The sequence below is a fragment of the Salvia splendens genome, chromosome 13 (genome assembly GCF_004379255.2).
Source record: "Salvia splendens isolate huo1 chromosome 13, SspV2, whole genome shotgun sequence".
Classification (NCBI taxonomy): Eukaryota; Viridiplantae; Streptophyta; class Magnoliopsida; order Lamiales; family Lamiaceae; genus Salvia; species Salvia splendens.
This window is the reverse complement of record NC_056044.1, coordinates 27,248,589-27,270,178: the sequence shown is the minus strand read 5'-3', so window position 1 is coordinate 27,270,178 and position 21,590 is coordinate 27,248,589. Positions and strand designations below refer to the sequence as shown.

General features: G+C 39.4%; 2 protein-coding genes across 2 annotated transcripts; one reads left to right on the top strand and one right to left on the bottom strand.

Annotated features, from left to right (window-relative positions):
- Positions 1-1,950: 1,950 nt before the first annotated feature.
- Positions 1,951-3,058, bottom strand: LOC121760665 (protein NUCLEAR FUSION DEFECTIVE 2-like). Its single transcript, XM_042156302.1, has 3 exons — positions 2,889-3,058; positions 2,621-2,715; positions 1,951-2,494 (listed from the first exon to the last, which is right to left on the bottom strand). The coding sequence occupies exons 1-3, from the start codon at positions 2,952-2,954 to the stop codon at positions 2,092-2,094; spliced, it is 564 nt and encodes a 187-aa protein (XP_042012236.1). The 5' UTR covers positions 2,955-3,058; the 3' UTR covers positions 1,951-2,091.
- A 7,271-nt stretch (positions 3,059-10,329) lies between these two features.
- LOC121762588 (aldehyde dehydrogenase family 2 member B4, mitochondrial-like) lies at positions 10,330-13,195 on the top strand. Its single transcript, XM_042158517.1, has 11 exons — positions 10,330-10,498; positions 10,713-10,838; positions 10,915-11,057; positions 11,141-11,294; positions 11,370-11,599; positions 11,706-11,795; positions 11,907-12,080; positions 12,168-12,305; positions 12,379-12,516; positions 12,653-12,714; positions 12,792-13,195. The coding sequence occupies exons 1-11, from the start codon at positions 10,429-10,431 to the stop codon at positions 13,063-13,065; spliced, it is 1,599 nt and encodes a 532-aa protein (XP_042014451.1). The 5' UTR covers positions 10,330-10,428; the 3' UTR covers positions 13,066-13,195.
- The last annotated feature ends 8,395 nt before the right edge of the window (positions 13,196-21,590 follow it).

Sequence of the window (21,590 nt, the reverse complement as noted above, 5' to 3'; positions counted from 1 at the left end):
AAAATAAAAAAATATTTTCCAAATCCCAAAAATATGGCCGTTTTTTTCCCTTTTTTCTGAATTTTTTTGATTTTTTTTTATTTTTTTTCCCAAAATCATCTATAAATATACACATTCATCACTCATTTATCACATCAATTCATCTCTCATTCATCTCTCATTCATAATTCTTATACAAACTATCAACACATTCAACCTTCACTCAAAACATCAAATGGATTTCACTCATCTCATGGCGGAAGCGGAGCGCGAAGAACAAGAATACTACGAACAACATCGTGCCGCTTACGAAGCATATGTCGCGGCGAATACCCCCGCTCATCCTCCTCAACCACATGTGGGCGAAATTCGGCAACGAGTAGTGGTTTTTTTAATTTTTAGGATTTTAATTATGTAATTTTTCATTTTTAGGATTTTAATTATGTAATGTTTAATTTTATTTGTCATTTGTAATATTTATTGTGGTTTTTAAATGAATTTTAATATTATGGAAATGTTATTGTTTAATTGAATTTTAAATTAATTGTGCTCGTCCTTGCGGAAGAGCACAGTTGTGGGTGTTGTGCTCTTGCCAGAGAGCAGACATGAATAGTACCACCCGGGCCCACAACCGTGCCGCTGGCAAGAGCACGGTTGTGGATGCTCTAATCATCATTCCATATAATTAATAAAAACACACTTTTGTTAAATTTTGATTTTTTTGTGGAATAATATCAGTGCCCTTTGCCGTATGTAGTAAGTACTATATTTGCCAAAAGCCTAAAACAGTGATTGACTGATTTCACTATTTCCTATTCCAGCAAAAATTTGAGAGTACTACTGTACTGGTCTTCACGAGATGCTTAACCAGGAAATGTCACAAAAATCTGTAAAAATATTTGCTTAGACACTTTTGTTAAATTAAGTAAGCTCTTCATCAATGTCCGAAAGTATCGCAACCAAGAGGATTGACAGACCGAATCAGATGTCCCGAATGAGATACCTATCGTATCCAACATGTTCGCACGATTATACACGAGTCATTCTCAAAGAATATTAACATGAAGATGCGCAATGGAGTGTTTACTAGCAACAAGCAGACAATTTATTCTATCCCTACCGATACAACATATCTGGTTGCAAGGAAGTTGAGGCCCAGACTCTGGAATATTCATTCTGACTTAAGTAGCTAGATGCTATAAGGTCACAACTAACCAAACACAAAACATTGTCACAAATCAAACTAATATTTAAAGGATTCATTGCATTCATATTGCGCATTGCTTTGTAACTTATCCAAGATCTTTAAATCTTTTTATTACAACTAAATCCTTCACATACTCACATATGAATGCAGTGTTTCTAGCTAGAATGAAGTACTCCTATTGATTTACCAAGATTCTGTACACTGATACATGAAATAGTATATTGTCTTATGAATGCCATCCTGTCTTGTCTGTCTACCTTCCACAAGGTCAGCCTATTGTCTGAATTTATGTATGTTCCCAACAAGAGATATCAAAATTGCACAAACAAGTTACATCGGGCGTCCATCATGTATTTCAGCTCCTAAATTAGTATAGCATTTCATTATATGTTTCTCACCATACATACATTCTACGTATCAAAACTTGTATACTTGTAAACATACATCCAATTATGGATAATTTATCATAGGCTTGCATCTGTGTATGAGAAATAACAAGACACAAGAAAGAAACTTGAGCAAAGTGGTTGAAGAAAACTAAACATCATATTATCCTGCCTACATATGAACTGATCTTAGTAAAAGAAACATTTGTGAATGTTGAACGAGGCCTTTCGCTTACAATTTTGTACTATCATCTTGCACAAGGTCAAGAACCCGACCAAGAGCCATTTATAAGACCACTGAAAAGCTAAAGAAACTAGCCTGTCAAACAAGCTGCAACCATCAATTTCACCATGACATACTTAAAACACACAATCAAGTAATACACACAGAACACTCAATATACCAAATTCAAACACATAACATCAAGCAAAGATCACAACTCTTGGAGCTATCAAGTGCATACATCAGTGGTATTATACAGTTCCAAAAACACATATACTAATATTAACATCATTTACCTACATTGTCACCGCACTCCTAACTCCAGCACGAATTTTTCCATAGACCTCCCCGGCCTCATCTGAACTCCCAGCATCAATTGCAATTGCCCCAAAAAGTGCACGGAACGCACCACAGACCACAGAAGGAGCTGTGACATCAGTGTTGGTTGCAACTCTCACAACATTCTGCAAACCGAGCCGAATTCCATCAGCATTGCAGGAACCCTCCACCTTAGAGGCCTCAGAGATCGCAAGGTTCAAATCCTTGGCAGAAATATCCACATCTCTCCTCAGTGATTGCAGCGCCACAGAGGTTTCAATGACACTTTCTCCCAACACACCGAGAGCCTTGTTGTTCTCCTCTGAGTAGGAGGAGTGCGTCATTGCACGTCGCAGCAATCCAACTCCATTAAATGTATAGCTAACACAGAAGAATTCAACAAATTTAAGTATAGAGAAAAATTTCAACTGTTGAACGCAGAGGAATCTCACAAAATTGCGTAAGAACAAAATACACGTGTTTGTGAGTGAATACACAGAGGATTACTTGATCTCCTTTTGCAGATTAGCGAGTGATTTCGAGAAAGACGACGACAGTCTTAATGAGAGCTCCGGCAAAGATGATTCTTCTTCTGAACATGCCTATTGCCAAAAAAAGAAATCTGAAGAAAGGGGAAGCAACGACACGCACGAACGCAAATAATGTGGGCTTTTTTCTACAAATGATGAAAAGCAAGGTTTTCGATGATCGTGCTTATGCTAGTTCATGTACCACATTTTAATTATTTATTTGGAGAGAGAGAGAGAGAGATTACCTGCGCTGAGGAGGAAAGGAAGGTAACCAAGAGAAAAAGGAGTAGAATAGAAACCCTAAAACCCATGGTTCGCGCTCCGTAATGGTTGCTACGACGATGTAGAATCAGTGAATTTGAGAGATGAACTGCTGATAGTAGTGAGTGAGTGTTAACCTTTACCTTTCCGCAAATTCAAGTCAACAATAACACCATTTCTTTTTCTATAAAGCGGTAACTCATAGTGATTATTGGGCTTCACCGGTCTTGAGTGCTATTATTTGCAGGCCCAATATGTATAGAACGTCATTTAGGGATGTGAATTTAATTAGAAATGTGTGATAAGTGGCCCGACCCGAATAGCCTGACAATTTTATAGAATTTGAGTAGAAAATATATAGTCTAAAAAAATCATGGTCCATTTCCACTTCTTAGAGCATCCACAACCGTGCTCTTGCCAGCGGCACGGTTGTGGGCCCGGGCGGTACTATTCATGTCTGCTCTCTGGCAAGAGCACAACACCCACAACTGTGCTCTTCCGCAAGGACGAGCACAATTAATATAAAATTCAATTACACAAAAACATTTCCATAATATTAAAATTCATTTAAAACCCACAATAAAGTATTCAACACGTGCGGACAATGTGTTGACAATTCGCATGAACAAGCGCTTTGACATGCGAAAACGGCGCCTGAAGTAATCTGCCGGAAACCGCGGCTGGTCGGCAAAGTAGTCGGCAACGAGCCTTTCGTGGGCTCCCTCCCGGTCACGATGGATGTACCGTCGATTTGATCTGGTTCGTTGAGGAGGAGGAGCAGGGGTATTCGCCGCGACATATGCTTCGTAAGCGGCACGATGTTGTTCGTAGTATTCTTGTTCTTCGCGTTCCGCTTCCGCCATAATATGGGTGAAATCCATTTGAGATTTTGAGTGGGGGATGAATGTGTTGATAGTTTGTATGAGAATTATGAATGAGAGATGAATGAGAGATGATTTGATGTGATAAATGGATGATGAATGTGTGTATTTATAGATGATTTTGGGGAAAAAAAAAATAAAAAAAAATCAAAAAAATTCAGAAAAAACGGGAAAAAAACGGCCATATTTTTGGGATTTGGAAAATATTTTTTTTTTATTTTTTAGCATTATTTATAATTAAATACCGATTTTTAAAAAAAAATAAAAAAAAGTTTAAACACAACGGCTATGCCGTTGACGAATGGAAGCGCGCCACGTGTGCGTCCGCTGGCACGGACGTGCTCGATACATCGAGCAGCGCCGTGCCAGCGGCGCGGCTGCAGCGGCGGCGGTCCTGCGCCTTGCCAACGGCGCGGACGGCGGTGGCGTCTTTCGCCACCGCTGCGGATGCTCTTATGGTACACATTAATTAGGGAGATAATCTCCTTCCGCGAGAAAACATTAACAAAATTACTACACCAAATTCATAGCAATTGTGAAAGTCCTAATTTCCCGATATCCAAGCCACTATATAAATAAGACCTATTCTCCTCCACATTTCAACACCACACTACATTAGCATTAGCTGCAATTTGCCTGGTTTGCCTCATCCTACATTTGCAATAGATCCTATCCCCTTTTCTCTCTCTCCAAGGTATGTATGTATACATATTCATGAACTCAAATCTATCTCCCTCTCTCCTTCATGATATAGTATCTACCAAATTACTTGAGAAACCATTAATTTTCGTCAAATTCCTGGTTTGAAAACCATGGAATTTGGCCATAATGTCCATCAAAATATGTTCATCGGTAAATGACACAAGTTTTAATACGAAATTAGTAAAGTTCAATTATTGGACTGTACGATCTTAAATAGGAAATTGATAAAGAATGAGAGAAAAAATAAAGTAGGTAAAGTAGGTGATACGAGAAAATGTGAATGAAGTACTAATGAAGGATAAAAATTATGAGAAGAAATTGAGACGAATTTTTCATTTTTAAAATATGACTAATATTAGTGGAGGAACAAAAATGGAAAAGATATGACTATTTTTGGTGGAATGATACAGTATTGTTTATATTTCCAGCCAAAAGAAGTCGTCTTTTTAATACACTCTGATCCTCAAGATGTCTTATATTTGACCGATGCAAGTTTTAAGAAATTGTGTGAGTATAATGAGTTGATGTAATGTGAGATCCACTTATTAAAAATATTAAGAATGAAATGAGACATTTATTAGGAATCGTCCAAATAAGAAAACCAGAGCGAATAATAGCCACCATGGTTTAACTAACAAACAATGATATCCACGTATGATTTTGGGTTCATATCAAATTCAACTTCACTTTAAAAATGGTTATGTGATAGTTGCTAACAAATCTTAACTTCATACTTTTTCGGATTGATTTCAAAATTACAGATTAAGCAACAAGGTAGGGATAGAGGCGGCAGTGAACGCGGCGGCGGAATTCCTAAACAAGGCGGGCAAAACGGTGATGATAGGTGGGCCGAAGCTCCGGCTGGCCAAGGCGGAGTCAGCCTTCTTAGAGCTAGCGGACGCATCCGGGTACCCAGTCGCAGCGATGCCCTCGGCCAAGGGGCAGGTGCCGGAGCACCACCCCCGCTTCATCGGGACCTACTGGGGCTCGGTGGGCACGCACTTCTGCGGCGAGATAGTGGAGTCCGCCGACGCCTACATCTTCGTCGGCCCCATCTTCAACGACTACAGCTCCGTCGGCTACTCCCTCCTCCTCAAGAAGGAGAAGGCCATCATCGTGCAGCCCGACCGCGTTGTCGTCGGCAACGGCCCTGCCTTCGGCTTCGTGCTCATGAGAGATTTTTTGAGAGAATTATCCAAAAAGGTCACTAAACACACCGCTGCATTCGACAACTATAAGAGGATTTTCGTGCCGGATGGGCAGCCTGTGAAGAGCGAGCCCGCGGAGGCGCTGAGGGTGAATGTGCTGTTCCAGCACGTGCAGAAGCTACTCACCGGCGAGACCGCGGTCATATCCGAGACCGGAGACTCGTTGTTCAACTGCCAGAAGCTCAAGCTGCCGGAAGGATGCGGGTAATTACGATCTTCGTTTTAATTATACATTTATTTTTATTTTAATTTATATAATTGGAGGGGGAAAAGTTGGTGTTTTAGGTATGAATTCCAGATGCAGTACGGATCGATCGGGTGGTCGGTGGGAGCCACGTTAGGGTACGCGCAATGGGTGCCGAAGAAGCGTGCGATGGGAGTTTTTAGGCAAGGGCGGAGCCACATGAACCTCAAAAATTTGCACAATATACTGATATTTCTTCAAATTTATACATTTATTTGAGGGATTATGATCAAAACAAGTATACATCTTATTACAGAACGCGTAGAACTAATCATTTTTAGGTAACACAAAGATCTTTGATAGTTCGTTTTTAGGTCATTTTTTAAAATTCGGCTTTTTAAAAATACAGAGGTCATTATTAAACCATTTTATGTCATCCTTACTAAAATGAACTCAAAATGTTGAATTTTGCATATTTGAGTTCCTACAAATTATTTGCTTATGAATATTTTTGTCCCATCTAAATTTAATTCCTGGCTCCTCATCTGTAATTTCAGGTGACGTGGACGATGATACGGTGCGGGCAGAAGAGCATAATATTTTTGATCAACAACGGAGGATACACAATCGAGGTGGAGATCCACAACGGGCCGTACAACGTGATCAAGAACTGGAACTACACGGGATTGGTGGAGGCGATGTGGAACGGGGGAGGGAAACTGCTGGACTTCGAAGGTGCAGTGTGAGGAGGAGCTGGTGGCAGCGATTGAGACGGCGACGACGGAGAAGAAGGATTGCTTGTGCTTTATTGAAGTGGTCTGCCACAAGGATGATTGCAACACTTTTTTATCTCTACTTATTTCACATAATAACTCCTACTAAAATTTCGTGCTACTCAAGAATGTGTACATTTTGAGTAGGACATAGGAATATTTAATTTATTTCTCTTAATTTTTTTCATCCCTTTCTTCTTTCTCTTTTTCTCTCTTATTTCCCATTTTTTCCGATCTCCTTTAATAAAGTGGCAAAAAAAATTAAAGGATATAAATTAAATATTTTAATAAAGGATAGAGAATAAATAGATTGAAATGCCCTCATTTGCTTGAGGGTATTTTTGTCTGAAAAAGTATGAAACAGTAAAAAAGTAGCTCAAACGATATTACATCGAAGTTAATGGACCTTGGAAGATATTTTCAAATAATACTGACCAAAATTGATACCTTGATAAAGTTCGCAGACCAAAAAAATGTTCCCTCCTACTTCTAAAACATAGCATGAAGTAATATCACTAATCGACATAAATCATATACCCCACTGTTATCGAAATAGTTCCTTTAATTTTGTCTTTTAGAGAAAATAAGAAATAAAATTGTGAGATGTTATGGACTCCAATTGGCGGGCTTGTTAGAGCATCCACAATGGCGGCGAGCGGACTGGCTAGCCGATCTCCGGCGCTCGCCGGTTCACTCGCCGAACTATTGTAACCGGCAAGCGCCATTTCGGCGAAAAAATCGGCTAGCGCACGCCGATTGGCCAGCGCTGGGCGATGCGCTCGCCGCCATTGCAGGCTCCAGACCGGCGAGCGATCGGCGAGCGAATTTTTATTTTTTTTTTAAATTTTCGAAACACTATATATACGCGCTTTATAACGGGGAGGAGTGCCGGAAGGCGTGGGACCGAATCAGGGCTGGGGTCTCCCGATTTTCGGGCTTGTACGCCAACGCCCTCCGCATGCAGAGTAGTGGCCAAACAGAGGATGACTGCAGGAGGATAGCGGAGAAAGCCTTCCCCCAGCCCGGGTTGTATAAGGAGTTCACCTACTGGAACTGCTATGAGGTGCTGAACGACTCCGAGAAGTTCCGGGCAGGTGTCGACGCTGGCTGGCCGAAGAAGCAACGACTGAACTATACCGATGATTACAGTGGCAGCAACGGTGGTTCCCACGACTTCCCCGATGGTGCTCAGGAGCTCCCGTCCCCTCCATCGTTTGCTCGCCGAACTCGCCCGGTTGGTCAAAGGCGGGCGCAACGGGAGGCGAGGGGGGCGCCGGGGGGTCCCAGGAGGTCCAGTCGGCATCCCCCCTTGGCCAGTCGATAGAGGATCTCAAATTCTTCGCGCGTCAACAAACGCGTGCTCAGATGGTCAAGATCTTAGCCGATTGGAAAGCGGCAGAGGACCCCGAGGAGAAGAGCTTTCTTCACGCATTGCTCGTGAGCATGCGTGACGATTTGAAGACCAGGGGGGTACCGGCTGCGACGGAGACGAGGAGTGAGGCGGAGGTCGTTTTTTTTTAATAATGTAATTTTGTTTAAATTAATGTATTTTTTTAATGTACTTTTTTTAAAATTAATGTATTTTTCTTAATGTACTTTTTTTAATTTAAATAATATTATTGAATTTTCTCATATCTGTGTCGTAAATTTAATTCCGTATTTTGTGTAATTGTCAATTATTTGTTTTATATAATTAGGAGTGATGTGGCTAGGCTATTGCTGTGCTATTTGCTTGTCCTGATGATGTGGCATGAGGATTTTTAGTGCTGATGATGTGGCATGAGGAGTTTGTGGCTGTGCTATGGCTGGGCGAAAGTCATTGTGGATGCTCTTATTAATCAGCAGGGTTGATTTAATTTGTATAGCCCGTTCTATTATTGGTGACCCAAATTGGTTTGGCCCAATGCTTAAGTGGGACGCTCCGATGGCTGCCATGTGGCCATCTCACGCGGATCAGTGATATGGACCGTTGGATGTAGGGTTGGTTTTGTTGTGTGTGATAAACCATACCCTACCCATCTATCCGCCTTATTCGATTCTACTCTCTCTCTATCTTTGCGAAAAACTCTCTGATTTCTCTCTAGAACTATCCTCTCTCTCTCTAACGAAATGTGCTCCGATCTTCTTCTTCGGCGACTCTCTTCTCTGTTTTTGTGAGAACTGAGTGTTAATCTCTCAACTCTTGTGTTGATTTGGAGATTTCCTTGGATTCGAACGGTTGTGCTCGAGTCTGCTCTTTTGGTTGAATATTTTCGGTTGATTTCTTAGATCCGTGAGATTCTTGTGTTCTTGAGGCCTTTTGGCAGTGTTTGTGAGACGTGTCGTGATTGTGAGGCGCGGCGGCTTCTATGTTGTAGTAATCGGAGTATCCCTAGGGTTTTGGGGTCTGATTGTTTCACTGTGCTCCCTTGAAACTTGTTGGTGAAGATTGAGGAGGTCCTTTGCCCTGTGCAGTCGTGTGTGCGACCTGAGCCATATCCAAAATCTTCTGTTCCTTTTGTCTTTTGTTCTCTTCCGGTTTAAGATCCGAAAGGATCTCTTTCTTGTATTACTGACTTTATTGCTAAGTGTGCAGAATGTACAATCGGTTTAAACTTGGAAGCTCTGGTCCGATTGAGGATCTGTTTGAGCTATAGTTGTAGATTGTAACCCTTATTCTGGGATTAGCCATCTCAGTAGTCAGTGAATCCCGAGTGATCTGATCCCTATAACAATAAAATTCAAAATTATGGACAACGACGAGATTTGTGCACTTAATTTGTTTAAATAATTCCATGATAGAATGTGTCATTTGATGATAGAGAAGACAATGCTGAGTCCATTTTTTGAATCCCCTGCTTAAATTGATCAATTTAAAGTATGATCACACACAATTTAAAGTGTCTACATAAATGAATTGTAAAGGGAGTAAGAAATTAGGTGATGCATGCCCAACAAACTAATTCAAAACAAAATCATGGTAAACAACAACATCGAAACTGTGACAAGAATTGTAACAGCTGCTGGAGTTTGACACACGAGAAATGGATCCACCAACTAAGCCTTACCTAACACTAATTTTCAAATGAATTTATTGTTTTAGTTGAAAATCGATTTCATGTTAGTACCTCCCAATCTTTATGTCATTTTTGCCTCATTTGTAATGTATGCATTTATTTGTAGTGGGCGTTCCTGACGAGATAATATAGACAATTTTTATTAAATTTCAAATTATTTGCGATGATTTGTTGATGGACAAGGATGGTTGTTAGTAGGGGTCTAGAAGAGGTTAGAGTCCCCACGGATTAATTAACTAAAAGCTGCTTTAATTAATTTGGTGCAACATCTCTCTTTTGTTCCTCCAATTTCTCTGGTTGGCATGTGATTAATTATTAAACGTAACTATAAACCCTCATTAAAAAGGTAAACCATAACTGTTAATCAGAAACTGTAGAGGTTGAAAGAAAAACACACATGCAGGAAAAAAGAGTGGATTCTGGAGAAAATAAGGCTGTGTTTGGTTCATTTCTCTATTGCTGTAAATATTCTATGCATGGAATATCACACAACAACAAAATAGTGTTTATCTATGAGCTTATATTATATGGATTTGGACGTCATATGTTATAAAAGGTAGTTATAAAACCAATTATTTCTACAAAATATTTCTGGAATATACTTTGCCAAATAATTATTCAAGGATACCAAACAGGCCTTAAGGGATCTTTGAGATTATATAGAGTGGAGAGTGAGAGTGGAAAATTTTAAACCACTCTCATTACAACAGGAAAAGATTCATGGCAGCTCGCAGAATCTCCACCATGCTCTCTCGTTCTCTCTCTCTCCCCTCTGCTGCTACTTCACTTGGTGACTGACTTCACCTCCACTTTGTGTTTTTCTTAGTGTAAAATGTGTTTGATCACAAGTTTGTGCTTTTGCTCGTGATTCAAGTGTTTTAGGACTTTGAAACTGAAGGGTGTGGATATTCTTGATAATCATAGTTTTTGATAACTTGATATTATGCAAATTAAAAGACATTTGTGTACGTGTTAGTTTTAGACAATTGATGTGTTTTTTATAGGCAAAAAATATGAATTGAGGAGGGGAATGCAGAGTGCTGCAGTTGTTGAGGAACCAATAGCCCCTTCTGTTCAAATTAATCACACCAAGCTTTTCATCAATGGCCAATTTGTGGATTCAGCATCTGGTAATCACAACTTCAATCATTGTACTAAAATTTATGATTTTCTGCATATGGACTCAATCAAGAATCATCTGTTCAGGAAAAACATTCCCCACGTTGGATCCCCGGACAGGAGAAGTCATTGCCCACGTTGCTGAGGGCGATAAGGAAGATATTAACCGCGCAGTCTCAGCTGCTCGTAAGGCCTTTGACGAAGGGCCATGGCCTAAAATGAGTGCTTATGTAAGGTTATATGAATTTGTACTTCCCTACATTTGTTAAATGACTGAGGGTGGGTGTGTGTGTTTATATGTGTGGTGATATAGGAAAGGTCGCGCATAATGCTGCGTTTTGCTGATTTAGTCGAGAAAAACATAGAAGAGCTAGCTCAACTTGAGACATGGGACAATGGCAAGCCATATCTGCAAGCTTTGACATCTGAACTTCCAATATTTGTTCGATTATTCCATTACTACGCTGGTAACATATCCTCTGATCAATGTTTGAGTCGCCTATACGCTGTTCAATGAGGCGAAACTCATCTGAGTCGTGCAGGTTGGGCGGATAAAATCCATGGACTAACAGTGCCTGCTGACGGACCTCACCACGTTCAAATTCTGCACGAGCCAATTGGCGTTGCAGGCCAGATCGTTCCATGGAACTTTCCGCTGCTCATGTTTGCTTGGAAAGTCGGCCCTGCTCTTGCTTGTGGAAACACCATTGTCCTCAAAACTGCAGAGCAGACGCCCTTGACTGCTCTGTACGTTGCCAAACTGTTCCGTGAGGTAGCTTCTTTATTCATGATATCGTTGAATTTGCTGTTAACAACTGAACTAACTTAGGATTCAAGTCTGCATCCATACCTTGATTTTGTTTTTTACTTTTCATTAGGCCGGTCTTCCTGATGGTGTTCTCAATATCGTGTCCGGATATGGTCCAACTGCCGGTGCAGCTCTTGCCACTCACATGGATGTAGACAAGGTTTTTAAGCTGTTATTGCAAACAAACATACTGTTGATTCTGTGTTTCAAACTGCTTAAGCTATAAATTGATTTATTATTAGTTTACGAAAACTCTGCTGCTCTTATGCAGATTGCTTTCACCGGATCGACTGAGACAGGTAAAGTCGTGCTTGAGCTAGCTGCACGGAGCAATCTGAAGCCGGTGACACTCGAACTAGGAGGCAAATCTCCGTTCATCGTATGCGAGGATGCTGATATTGAAAGCGCCGTGGAGATAGCACACTTTGCTCTCTTCTTTAACCAGGTTATATTATCTACCTTAATTTGTTGATGATCATCACATAATGTCATAATCAACTTTCATCACTTAAATCTACCATCAAATCTCTAGGGACAATGCTGCTGTGCTGGTTCGCGCACATTTGTCCACGAGAAGATCTATGACGAGTTCATTGCAAAGGCTAAGGCGCGCGCTCTTAAGCGCACAGTTGGCGACCCCTTCAAGAAAGAGATCGAACAAGGCCCACAGGTAGCTTCCTGTACTAGTACATTGTCACGATCTTCTTAGTCGAAACTCATGATTGATTTCGACATCTTATCAGATCGACGAAAAGCAGTTCCAAAAGGTTCTTGGCTACATAAAATCCGGCATTGATAGCAATGCTACTCTGGAGTGTGGAGGGGCGCAGTTCGGATCTAAAGGCTACTTCATTCAGCCAACGGTGTTTTCCAACGTACAGGTGCTGTTTCACACCGTCTGTATTAATTTTGATATGGTATCACAGTAGGCCCAAGTCGACGTGGATTTGGTTAGTCCGCATCGACTTAGTAAATGATCATGCCTTTTTGCGGTCCTAATTGAAGTGTGTGAATCAGGATGATATGTTGATAGCACGGGATGAGATTTTCGGACCGGTCCAATCCATCTTGAAGTTCAAGTAAGTCTTGCACTACTCTAGTTTGGTTGCGAATTTGGAAAAATTGTTGCACAAATGATCGATTTTGGGGCGTGTAGGGACATCGATGAGGTGATAAGACGAGCAAACGCGACGCGGTATGGCCTAGCGTCGGGTGTGTTCACATCGAGCATTGACACGGCCAACACGGTGTCAAGGGGGTTGAGGGCAGGCACGGTGTGGGTGAACTGCTTCGACGTGTTCGATGCCGGGATACCGTTCGGAGGGTACAAGATGAGCGGCATCGGGAGGGAGAAGGGGATCTACAGCCTTAACAACTACCTGCAAGTGAAAGCTGTGGTGACTGCTTTGAAGAATCCTGCTTGGTTGTAAGAAAATCTTTGCTTCAGAAATGGAAGTGTCAAACATTTTTCATAAGGTCCAATAATTGTTTACTTATAACACCACTCACAACTATGTCGAAAGTAAGTATCTTACCAATTCAACTGTTTTTATTCTTATATATATTATCGTAATAGGTTTATGATTTATGAAAAAATTAATCTTAAAACAAAACATAGAACTAAAATACGGAGGTCATTTTTTAACAAAACAAAGGTTTTTGTATGTAAGTTTTTATATCATTTTAGAAAGATAATATTATAAAATGACGTAAAAACTGATTAATAATGGCTTTCGTGTAAAATGCGTTTTTATTGACCATCGGCATATATTAAGATTAATTCCTGTTTTGATCAAAATACTACTACTATACTAAAAAACCATTAGAAATATATCATTGAATTTGAGCGCAATTTGCCTAATTTTGTCTAACAAAGACAAAATTGCCCCTCAATAATTAGGATATCAATTAATTCACTAATTGCCACTAGTCACAAAATAGGGGGACCTGACTAGAGACTACACAATTTTCATTACCTAAAAATAAATATCAATGTCACAATAGGTCTAAATCAAAGCATCTGTAGTGTATGTCTATGCATACAACATCGTATGGGCTACACGTTTCGTTTTCTTCACCACATGAACAAGTTACTGTCAATATTATTAGTCAACATATCCCATTCCCACTATACACACTATTGGGACCATTAGATCTTCGAAAATGATAAATAATTGCAAGTACAAAATACAACTATCAGTCAATGTCATGTTGAAAGATTTTATAGGAGTTAAAGTTTTTTCTCTCAAACTGCATTTTACATTATACTGTAATTACCATAAAATAGATTAACGTTATCGTTAGTTTAAAATTGAAATAAGAAAATAGATTAGCGTTATGGTTAGTTGTTTTGACTAGTTTATTAAGTTTTGAAAAAAAAGTGGTTCTATTTTATCCACTTGTAGTTAATTATAGTCTTAGAAAATAGTGCATCGATAGAGTTTCTATTTTGTCATGCCAACAGCAAAATGTTTCTATGATAAGTTATAGCATACTGCCATACTGGCATGAAAATTACAAAAAACGTTAGGTAATGTATTGAATAAAAAGATAATAAAGTATGAGAGAAAAAATAAGGGGAAGAAAGTAAGAGATGGAGAAAAGTAAGTTGAAAGAAATGTGTTGACTTTTACTAAAAAGATAAATGACTTCACTACTATGTAACGTACTAAAATGTCAAAATAACTCTACTACTATGAAACAGAGGGTATGTAGTACTCTAGTATACTCTTTATAACGCTTAATTATGTCATAATAACTACTACTCCATTATATTAATCAGTCTAAAGTTACAACTTGTTGCTCTGAGTTTTATCATTATCATTATTAAAAAAATCACAAAATTGGCAAAATTATGATTACAGAATAAGAAAAGACAAATTTTCTGACTATATCATAAATTTTAAATTATAGAAAACGATATACGGAGTACTTACTCTTATCTATTACGTACATTTAATAATATTAGATTTTATGCATAAAAATAAAAAATGTTAGATCTTCGACTAAATAACAAAAATAAGAGTGACTATGTTAATCATACATATGATAGAAAAAATGACTGTACCTTTCTTTTCAGTTCTTATTCATCAAAATTCTTGTTTATATCATTTTATAATTTTAATCTCACATTGAATATTTTATCTATAATCTTTTCTCGCATATAGCATGTGAAAACATATAGCATGTGATAATTAGTACACCATATCTATTCTCTCATTTAACAACAAATCGAACTTAATTATTTTATAATTACATTATTAAATATCCATCTAATTATATGGTTAATAAATATATAGCAATGTTTTTATTGAAAAAATTAATTTGATCGAGTAAGTAATACGGTGTCGGATATATCTCTTGTCTAGGGGTGAGTAGGTGCGGTATACCTTACCGAAACCATCATACCGTATATCTTACCGTAAATTCAGTATGTGAAAAAATCATACCTTTACCTTACCAAAATTTTCGATATATCGAACTTCGGTATACCTTATTTTCAGTATGGGGAATTTCCATACCGATACCGTACCGAAATTTGTTGTACCGTATTTTTGCAGTATACCTGACTTTCAACATCAATAAAAATAGAATATTTGAGTTTTTATAATATTATTTATATTTTATAATTTAAAAAATATATTGAATATTTTTATTCGTAATTCATAATAGATTTTATAATTTAAAAATATAAAAAATATATTTTATATATAATATATTTTATATTTCACGGTATATACCTTAAATTACGGTATATACCGAATTTCGGTATGCCGCGGTATATGAAAATCCATACCGTTACCTTACCGAAAATCATGGTATGCCGAAAATTCAGTATTTTTGATATTTTTTCGATATGATAAGAACAATATTTTAGTATTTTTCCCCAACCCTACTCCGATTTCTATGTCTTATAAGTAAAAAATGCTCGAGTTGAGGGCAAACACCCTTTAGAATACTCACTTTTAACCAATGCTCAGTTTTAAATGGATGTAATATTAAAATGTTTATATATGATATTAAATTATTAAATTAACTATGATAGGCAAGCTTTTCGAATAATTATTGATTCGTTTTCTAAGATCTAGTATAACTTTGAATTGGAAGATCATGGTGTCTCGGAGCTTCAAGATTCAGAGGTGCATAATGTGATTATAAGATATTTTTTTCTTTCAAATAACTATATATTGACATGAAATGATGTTCTTTAATCGAAACATTGATTTTTTTATAAAAAATCTTTCGTCTTTTGCTTGCAAATTAGAAATGAATTGCGGTTTTAAAAAATCCAGACTAAGTGATTCTCGGAAATCAGAAGTATGTTAGTTAAGCTCTAGATGATACTATGCTCACAAATTATTTATGATCTATCATAAACAAAGCCATATCACACGTCGAATTTGCTTAGTTGTAGTAAATTTTTACTGTATTATCTGTATATATTAACTTTTTATGAAACTATCAAATGAAAATTTAAATAAGAACTAGTTAGAGCATCCACATCCGTGCAAGAGCACGGATGTGGGCCCGGACCCACTTTTATTACTTTTTTACTCCATGTTCTTCCCCAAGAACACAATACCCACATACATGCTCTTTCGCAAAGACATGCTCAAAAGTCCCATCATTCCATTATTTAATTTAAATACTTCAATTACTAAAAATACATTAAATATAAAAATTACATAATTAAACCCTAAAAAATAAAAATTACAAACTTAAAATCCTAAAAATTAAAAATTACATAATTAAAATCCTAAAAAATAAAAATACATAATTAAAATCCTAAACATAAAAAATACATAATTAAAGGTTAAAAAAAACCCACGTGGAAGACTATTCCTCTGGCCCTATCCCCAATGTTCTTTGGAGACCCAATATCATTGCCAAATGTGAATCAAGTTGCTCGGGGGTCATATTTGACCTATCGGCCAAATTGAGTTTGGCCAAAAGGGACCACAACGAGTTGGTGGGGGGTTGAGGTGGCACAAAGGGAGCGGGGGCGGATGGAGTCGCGGCGCGACGGCCTTTGGCCGTCGCCTTATTCCTTCCTTGCGGCCGGCGTTGGGAACTGCTCGGGCTGGCGTCGGGGCTACCCAAGTTAGCTCCGGCAAGCTGGCTAGCCACCTCATCCTCGTCGGCGTCGGATAGGGATACTGACCTTGACCTTTTGCTGGAGGAGGAGGATACGCCTCCCCTATACTTCGGATGCACACGTACCTCCTACCAAGCGCTGAGGTACTTGAATGGTTTGTAATTTAGAGATTGGTAGGTCGCCAAGGCGGCACTGATGATGTCGAGCTCGTTCCTGTCGCTCCCCGCCGACCGCTCTTCCAGGAGATAATACCCCTGTAACTTTTGGATTTCTTCGTTGGCTCTGAATATGACATTGCGCACCATACTCTCATTGCGCTCGATGGTTCCAGCCGGACGGTTTTCATTGTACCGGCGAGAGATGCGGCACCAAAACCTATCCCTGCTTTGGTTCGTGTCAACCTCCTAATCTTCGGAGATAATCAATAGGTTTTGAATAATTGATCTTTCTCCGCCATAGTGTACGAAGTGCGGACACCACAAGGAGTAGGAGTAGGAGTAAGAAGAGGAGGAGTTTGAGAGTCGCCGGTCCCTCCCTATCTGGGTTCGGGTGCCCACCCGTATCGCCCATCGGGGGCATCTTGGTCGTCCACCGGGTAAGGCCGGTAGCCACCCGGAACTTGAGAACCTTGGGTTTGAGGAGGGACCGAGAATTGCGTTTCCGGACTAGGGAATGGTTGTGAGCCGAACCATTCGTGGTTTCAATCGCGGGAGTGGAGGAGTGATCGCTGAAGCCGGACATTTTTTTGTTTTAATTTTAATAAAGTGTGTTTGTTTTAATTGAATTGGGTTAGAAAAAAATAAAAATGAAATTTAATGAATAGTAATTTAAGGGAAGGTTAAGGGACGGAGCGTTGCAGGTTCCGTCCCTTAGTTAAGGGATGGAGGAATAAAGTACAGTGGGGCCCTCAAATAGTAGTTTAAGGGACGGTGGGGGGACATCGTAGTGGATGCTCTTAGATGAGAATTGTGTAGTGTGGTGTGAAATTTTTTGTGTGGAAGTGGGGGTATTTATAGATGAAAATGTGAATTTTGGGGAAAAAATTGAAAAATAAATTAAAAGTGGAGAGAAAACATATAGTACTCCCTCCGTCCCGGACTACTCGCACATTTCCTTTTCGGCACGGAGATTAAGGAATGAGTGTATAGCAAAGTCAACAATTGCTGCTGTAGGTGATAATTTTTAGTAAAAATGGAAAGAGTGCAAATAACTTGGGACGCCCAGAAAGGAAATAAGTGCAAGTAGTCCGGGACAGAGGGAGTATAATTTATTGGGAAGTGGGAAAATATTTTTTTATTTAAAATTGATCTTTTAAATTAAATTTGATTTTTAAAAAAAAATCGAAAATGCCAACGGCTTTGCCGTTGGCCAATCCCGTCCCGCCACGTCAGCCTGCTCAGGGCACGGACGAGCTCGATGCATCGAGCAGCGCGTTGCCGCGCCAGCAGCACAGACGCCGTTCATCCCAGCAAGCACCGCTGCGGATGCTCTTAAGATTAATATTATTTGGATTCCACTACTAATTTTGTTCGGTCATAGTATAAATTAATAATTGTCATAAGTTGATTTAATTTACCATTGAATTATGTTCTAGTTTAACCGAAAACATCCACGCAATATAATCTACGTTGACGAACAAAATTGTGACGAATCCACGCGCTATAAATTGCAATCTTAACCAATTGAAATAATTTGGAAATTACGCGTGTGTTATCAGACTAAATTATTGAATAATATACCAATCAACTGCTAAAGTAATCAGTATGTACAGGTAGAAATGAAGTACCAGATCCCTTGATATTGAAATTGACATATGAAACAATTATCATCATCATCATTATTATTATTATTATTATTATTATTATTATACTTTTAGGTATGCAGTTACGGTTAATACTACTAATTAGGATCACTAATAAATTAATCAATAAAACCAATATAAATTTTAAATATACAAACAATTACTTTAATCAAACCAACATAAAGTTGAGCCAGACTAAAGTTGGGCAAAAGGTCTACACAATTTCTTGAACTGGTAAGTCGTAACTGTTACTCCTACTATTTTTTAATGACATATTCAATCTTGATTAAGAGCTGTATAGCTGTCGTGAGAGGAACTGCTATTATATATAGTATAATACTTATTTATATCATATAGTTTTAACAAGTTAATAATAGCCTTTAGAATTTGAAGGGGGCATTTGTATGAGTTCAATTAGATTGACTGTTAGATTATTTCGTTTTATATTAGAATTTATTGATAGGTGTGTTATGTGTATGGTAAATTGAAGAATTTTATTAAAATACGATAAATTGGGATTTATTTATAATCATACAAAAATACGTAAAATTGTGAATAAATAAAGTTAATAATAAATTTTATAAGTCTGTTTTAAGAACATGTAATATGGATTAAAAATGATTAATCAACTAATTCAAGAGTGATAACATAATCATCCGACTGAATGACTACTGGGATGCGGAACGAGTTATCCATTTTCTCCATAAGCATACAAATCAAAACATTTTATATCTATTTATTTTAATACGCACTGACATATAGCAAAATTTAAGCTCTTTCGATCATCTTCAATTTGAATTTTCATAGGTATATAATTTTGAAAATAATACGAGCACTCACCGCAAGGAATTAGTTGTTTTGAAAGGGAGAATGACATTTCTTTAAATAGATTTGACCTAGATTTTTATTCAATTTTCACTGTAATCAATTTTCAGTTGATTGCAAATTGAAAACTCCATTTTAAATATTGATATTGATTGATATATAAGGTCTATTTGTAAATCTGTGACACGTTATGTTAAGGGTTTTGCTCCCTCAACGCTTCGACGATCACTGTCGTCGATGAACAGTCACTCTCCGGCGCCCAAGGTTGGGTCGGCGGACGTTGATCAGCTCCTGTGCGCGGGATGCTTCTCCCGTCGGGCAGGGCGTCAATTAGGTTTAGATAGTAAACGATACTTGGGCCAAATTAATAATTTTATTCACGATGGAAATAATGAACAAAACGCCCTATTTATAGACTAAGGACCCTAGGGTTGGTTCGACTCCTAATCCTAATTCATCTCGGGAAAGAACCAACAAAGAAAACCCGAAACGGAGCTTATAATTACGCTCGACACTTACGTAAAATAAATAGCAAAAGCAATTGTTTTTGCAATAAAATAAACCGACAAATAAAACTATAAAATTAAATAAAATAAAAAAAACGACTTATTTAGGAACAAAGTCGCCGAGCCTCTCGGGAGGGCGTCGGTTCCTCGTGGGCTTCGATCTCGCGATAGATTGCTCTTCGCGCGCTACGTCGCCTGTTCCAAGCTCTTCTGACGCGTCGTTCGTGCATTGCGGAGTCGTCCCGTGCTCCTCCGACGCGTCCACCTCCGCCTCATCATTCGTGCATTGGGGAATCGTATCAACCCCCTCCCCCAAAGCAACCTCCTTGTCCTCAAGGAGCACATTAGGAAAACGTTTCTGCACCAACTCGGTCGGCTCCCACGTAGGCGAATCGGTCCCGTCGGACCATCGTACTAAAACGTGTTCCATGGGTCGGCCATCGTGCCATAGGACTTTTCGATCCAGCACCCGGACTGGGTAGACCACTGGGTGATCACCAAAAAACTCGGTTGGCAGCTGCATGCCTACTCCCTCTGCGTCACCTGACACAAACGGCCGAAGAAGGCTAACATGGAACACATTATGTATTCGACTCCCTTCTGGCAAGCGTAGTCTGTAAGCGACCGGACCCACGCGTTCTATCACCTCAAAAGGCCCGTAGTATCGCCTAGCCAATTTTGCCGACTGGGGGCGAGCCACCGAATGCTGCCTATATGGGCGAAGTTTCAACAGCACCGAGTCCCCTATCTCAAACTCCACGTGTCGACGATGTTTGTTTGCTGCCTCGCGCATACGTTGCTGAGCTTTCTTCAAATTATGCCGCAACTTGACCAGAAGTTCGCTCCGCTGACGAATAATCTCGGCCACTGAAGGGGGGGTAGAATTCGATGGAGTTGCAAACACCAAATTTGGAGGATCACGACCATACAATGCCTTAAAAGGAGAAACGCCTAATCCGGCGTGGTGAAAACAGTTAAGAGCAAGCTCCGCCCAAGGAAGGAAATTGGCCCACTTAGAAGGCCGATCCGCAGTGAATGCTCGAAGGTATTGCTCCAGGCCCCTATTGCGAACCTCCGTCTGCCCATCCGATTGTGGGTGATACGCGGTAGAGAAGTTCAACTTGGTTCCACTTAAACGCATCAATTCCCGCCACACTTGGTTTAGAAATATCGGATCTCTGTCCGACACCAATGTCGCGGGGAATCCATGGTGACGAACTACCATATTGACAAATAAATGAGCCACCCGCAGAGCGTCAAAACGATTTGGGAGTGGCGCGAAATGGGCATATTTCGATAATCGGTCCACCACAACCATAATCGCTGTATAACCTCTAGACTGTGGTAACCCTGTAATGAAATCCATTGATACGTCCTCCCAAACTTGTGTGGGTACCGGGAGCGGCTGCAGAAGACCTGCCGGTTTCTGCGTTGAATATTTTGTCGTCTGACACGTCATACACGCTTCCACAAACTTCTTAACTTCCTTCTTTAACCGCGGCCAATAAAAATCTGCTCCTATTCGTCGCAAAGTGCGCTCAAATCCCGGATGTCCCGCTGACGGAGAGCTGTGATATTCCGTGAGTATCATGGCTCGTGCGGACGATCGGGACCCAACAAAAATGCGACGTTTATGGTATACCAGCCCGTCGACGAAGTGAAGGTGTGGGGGTGCCGTTCCCCCTCGAATAGCCGCAGTCAGCTCTCGCATTTCTGGCGACGAGGCTG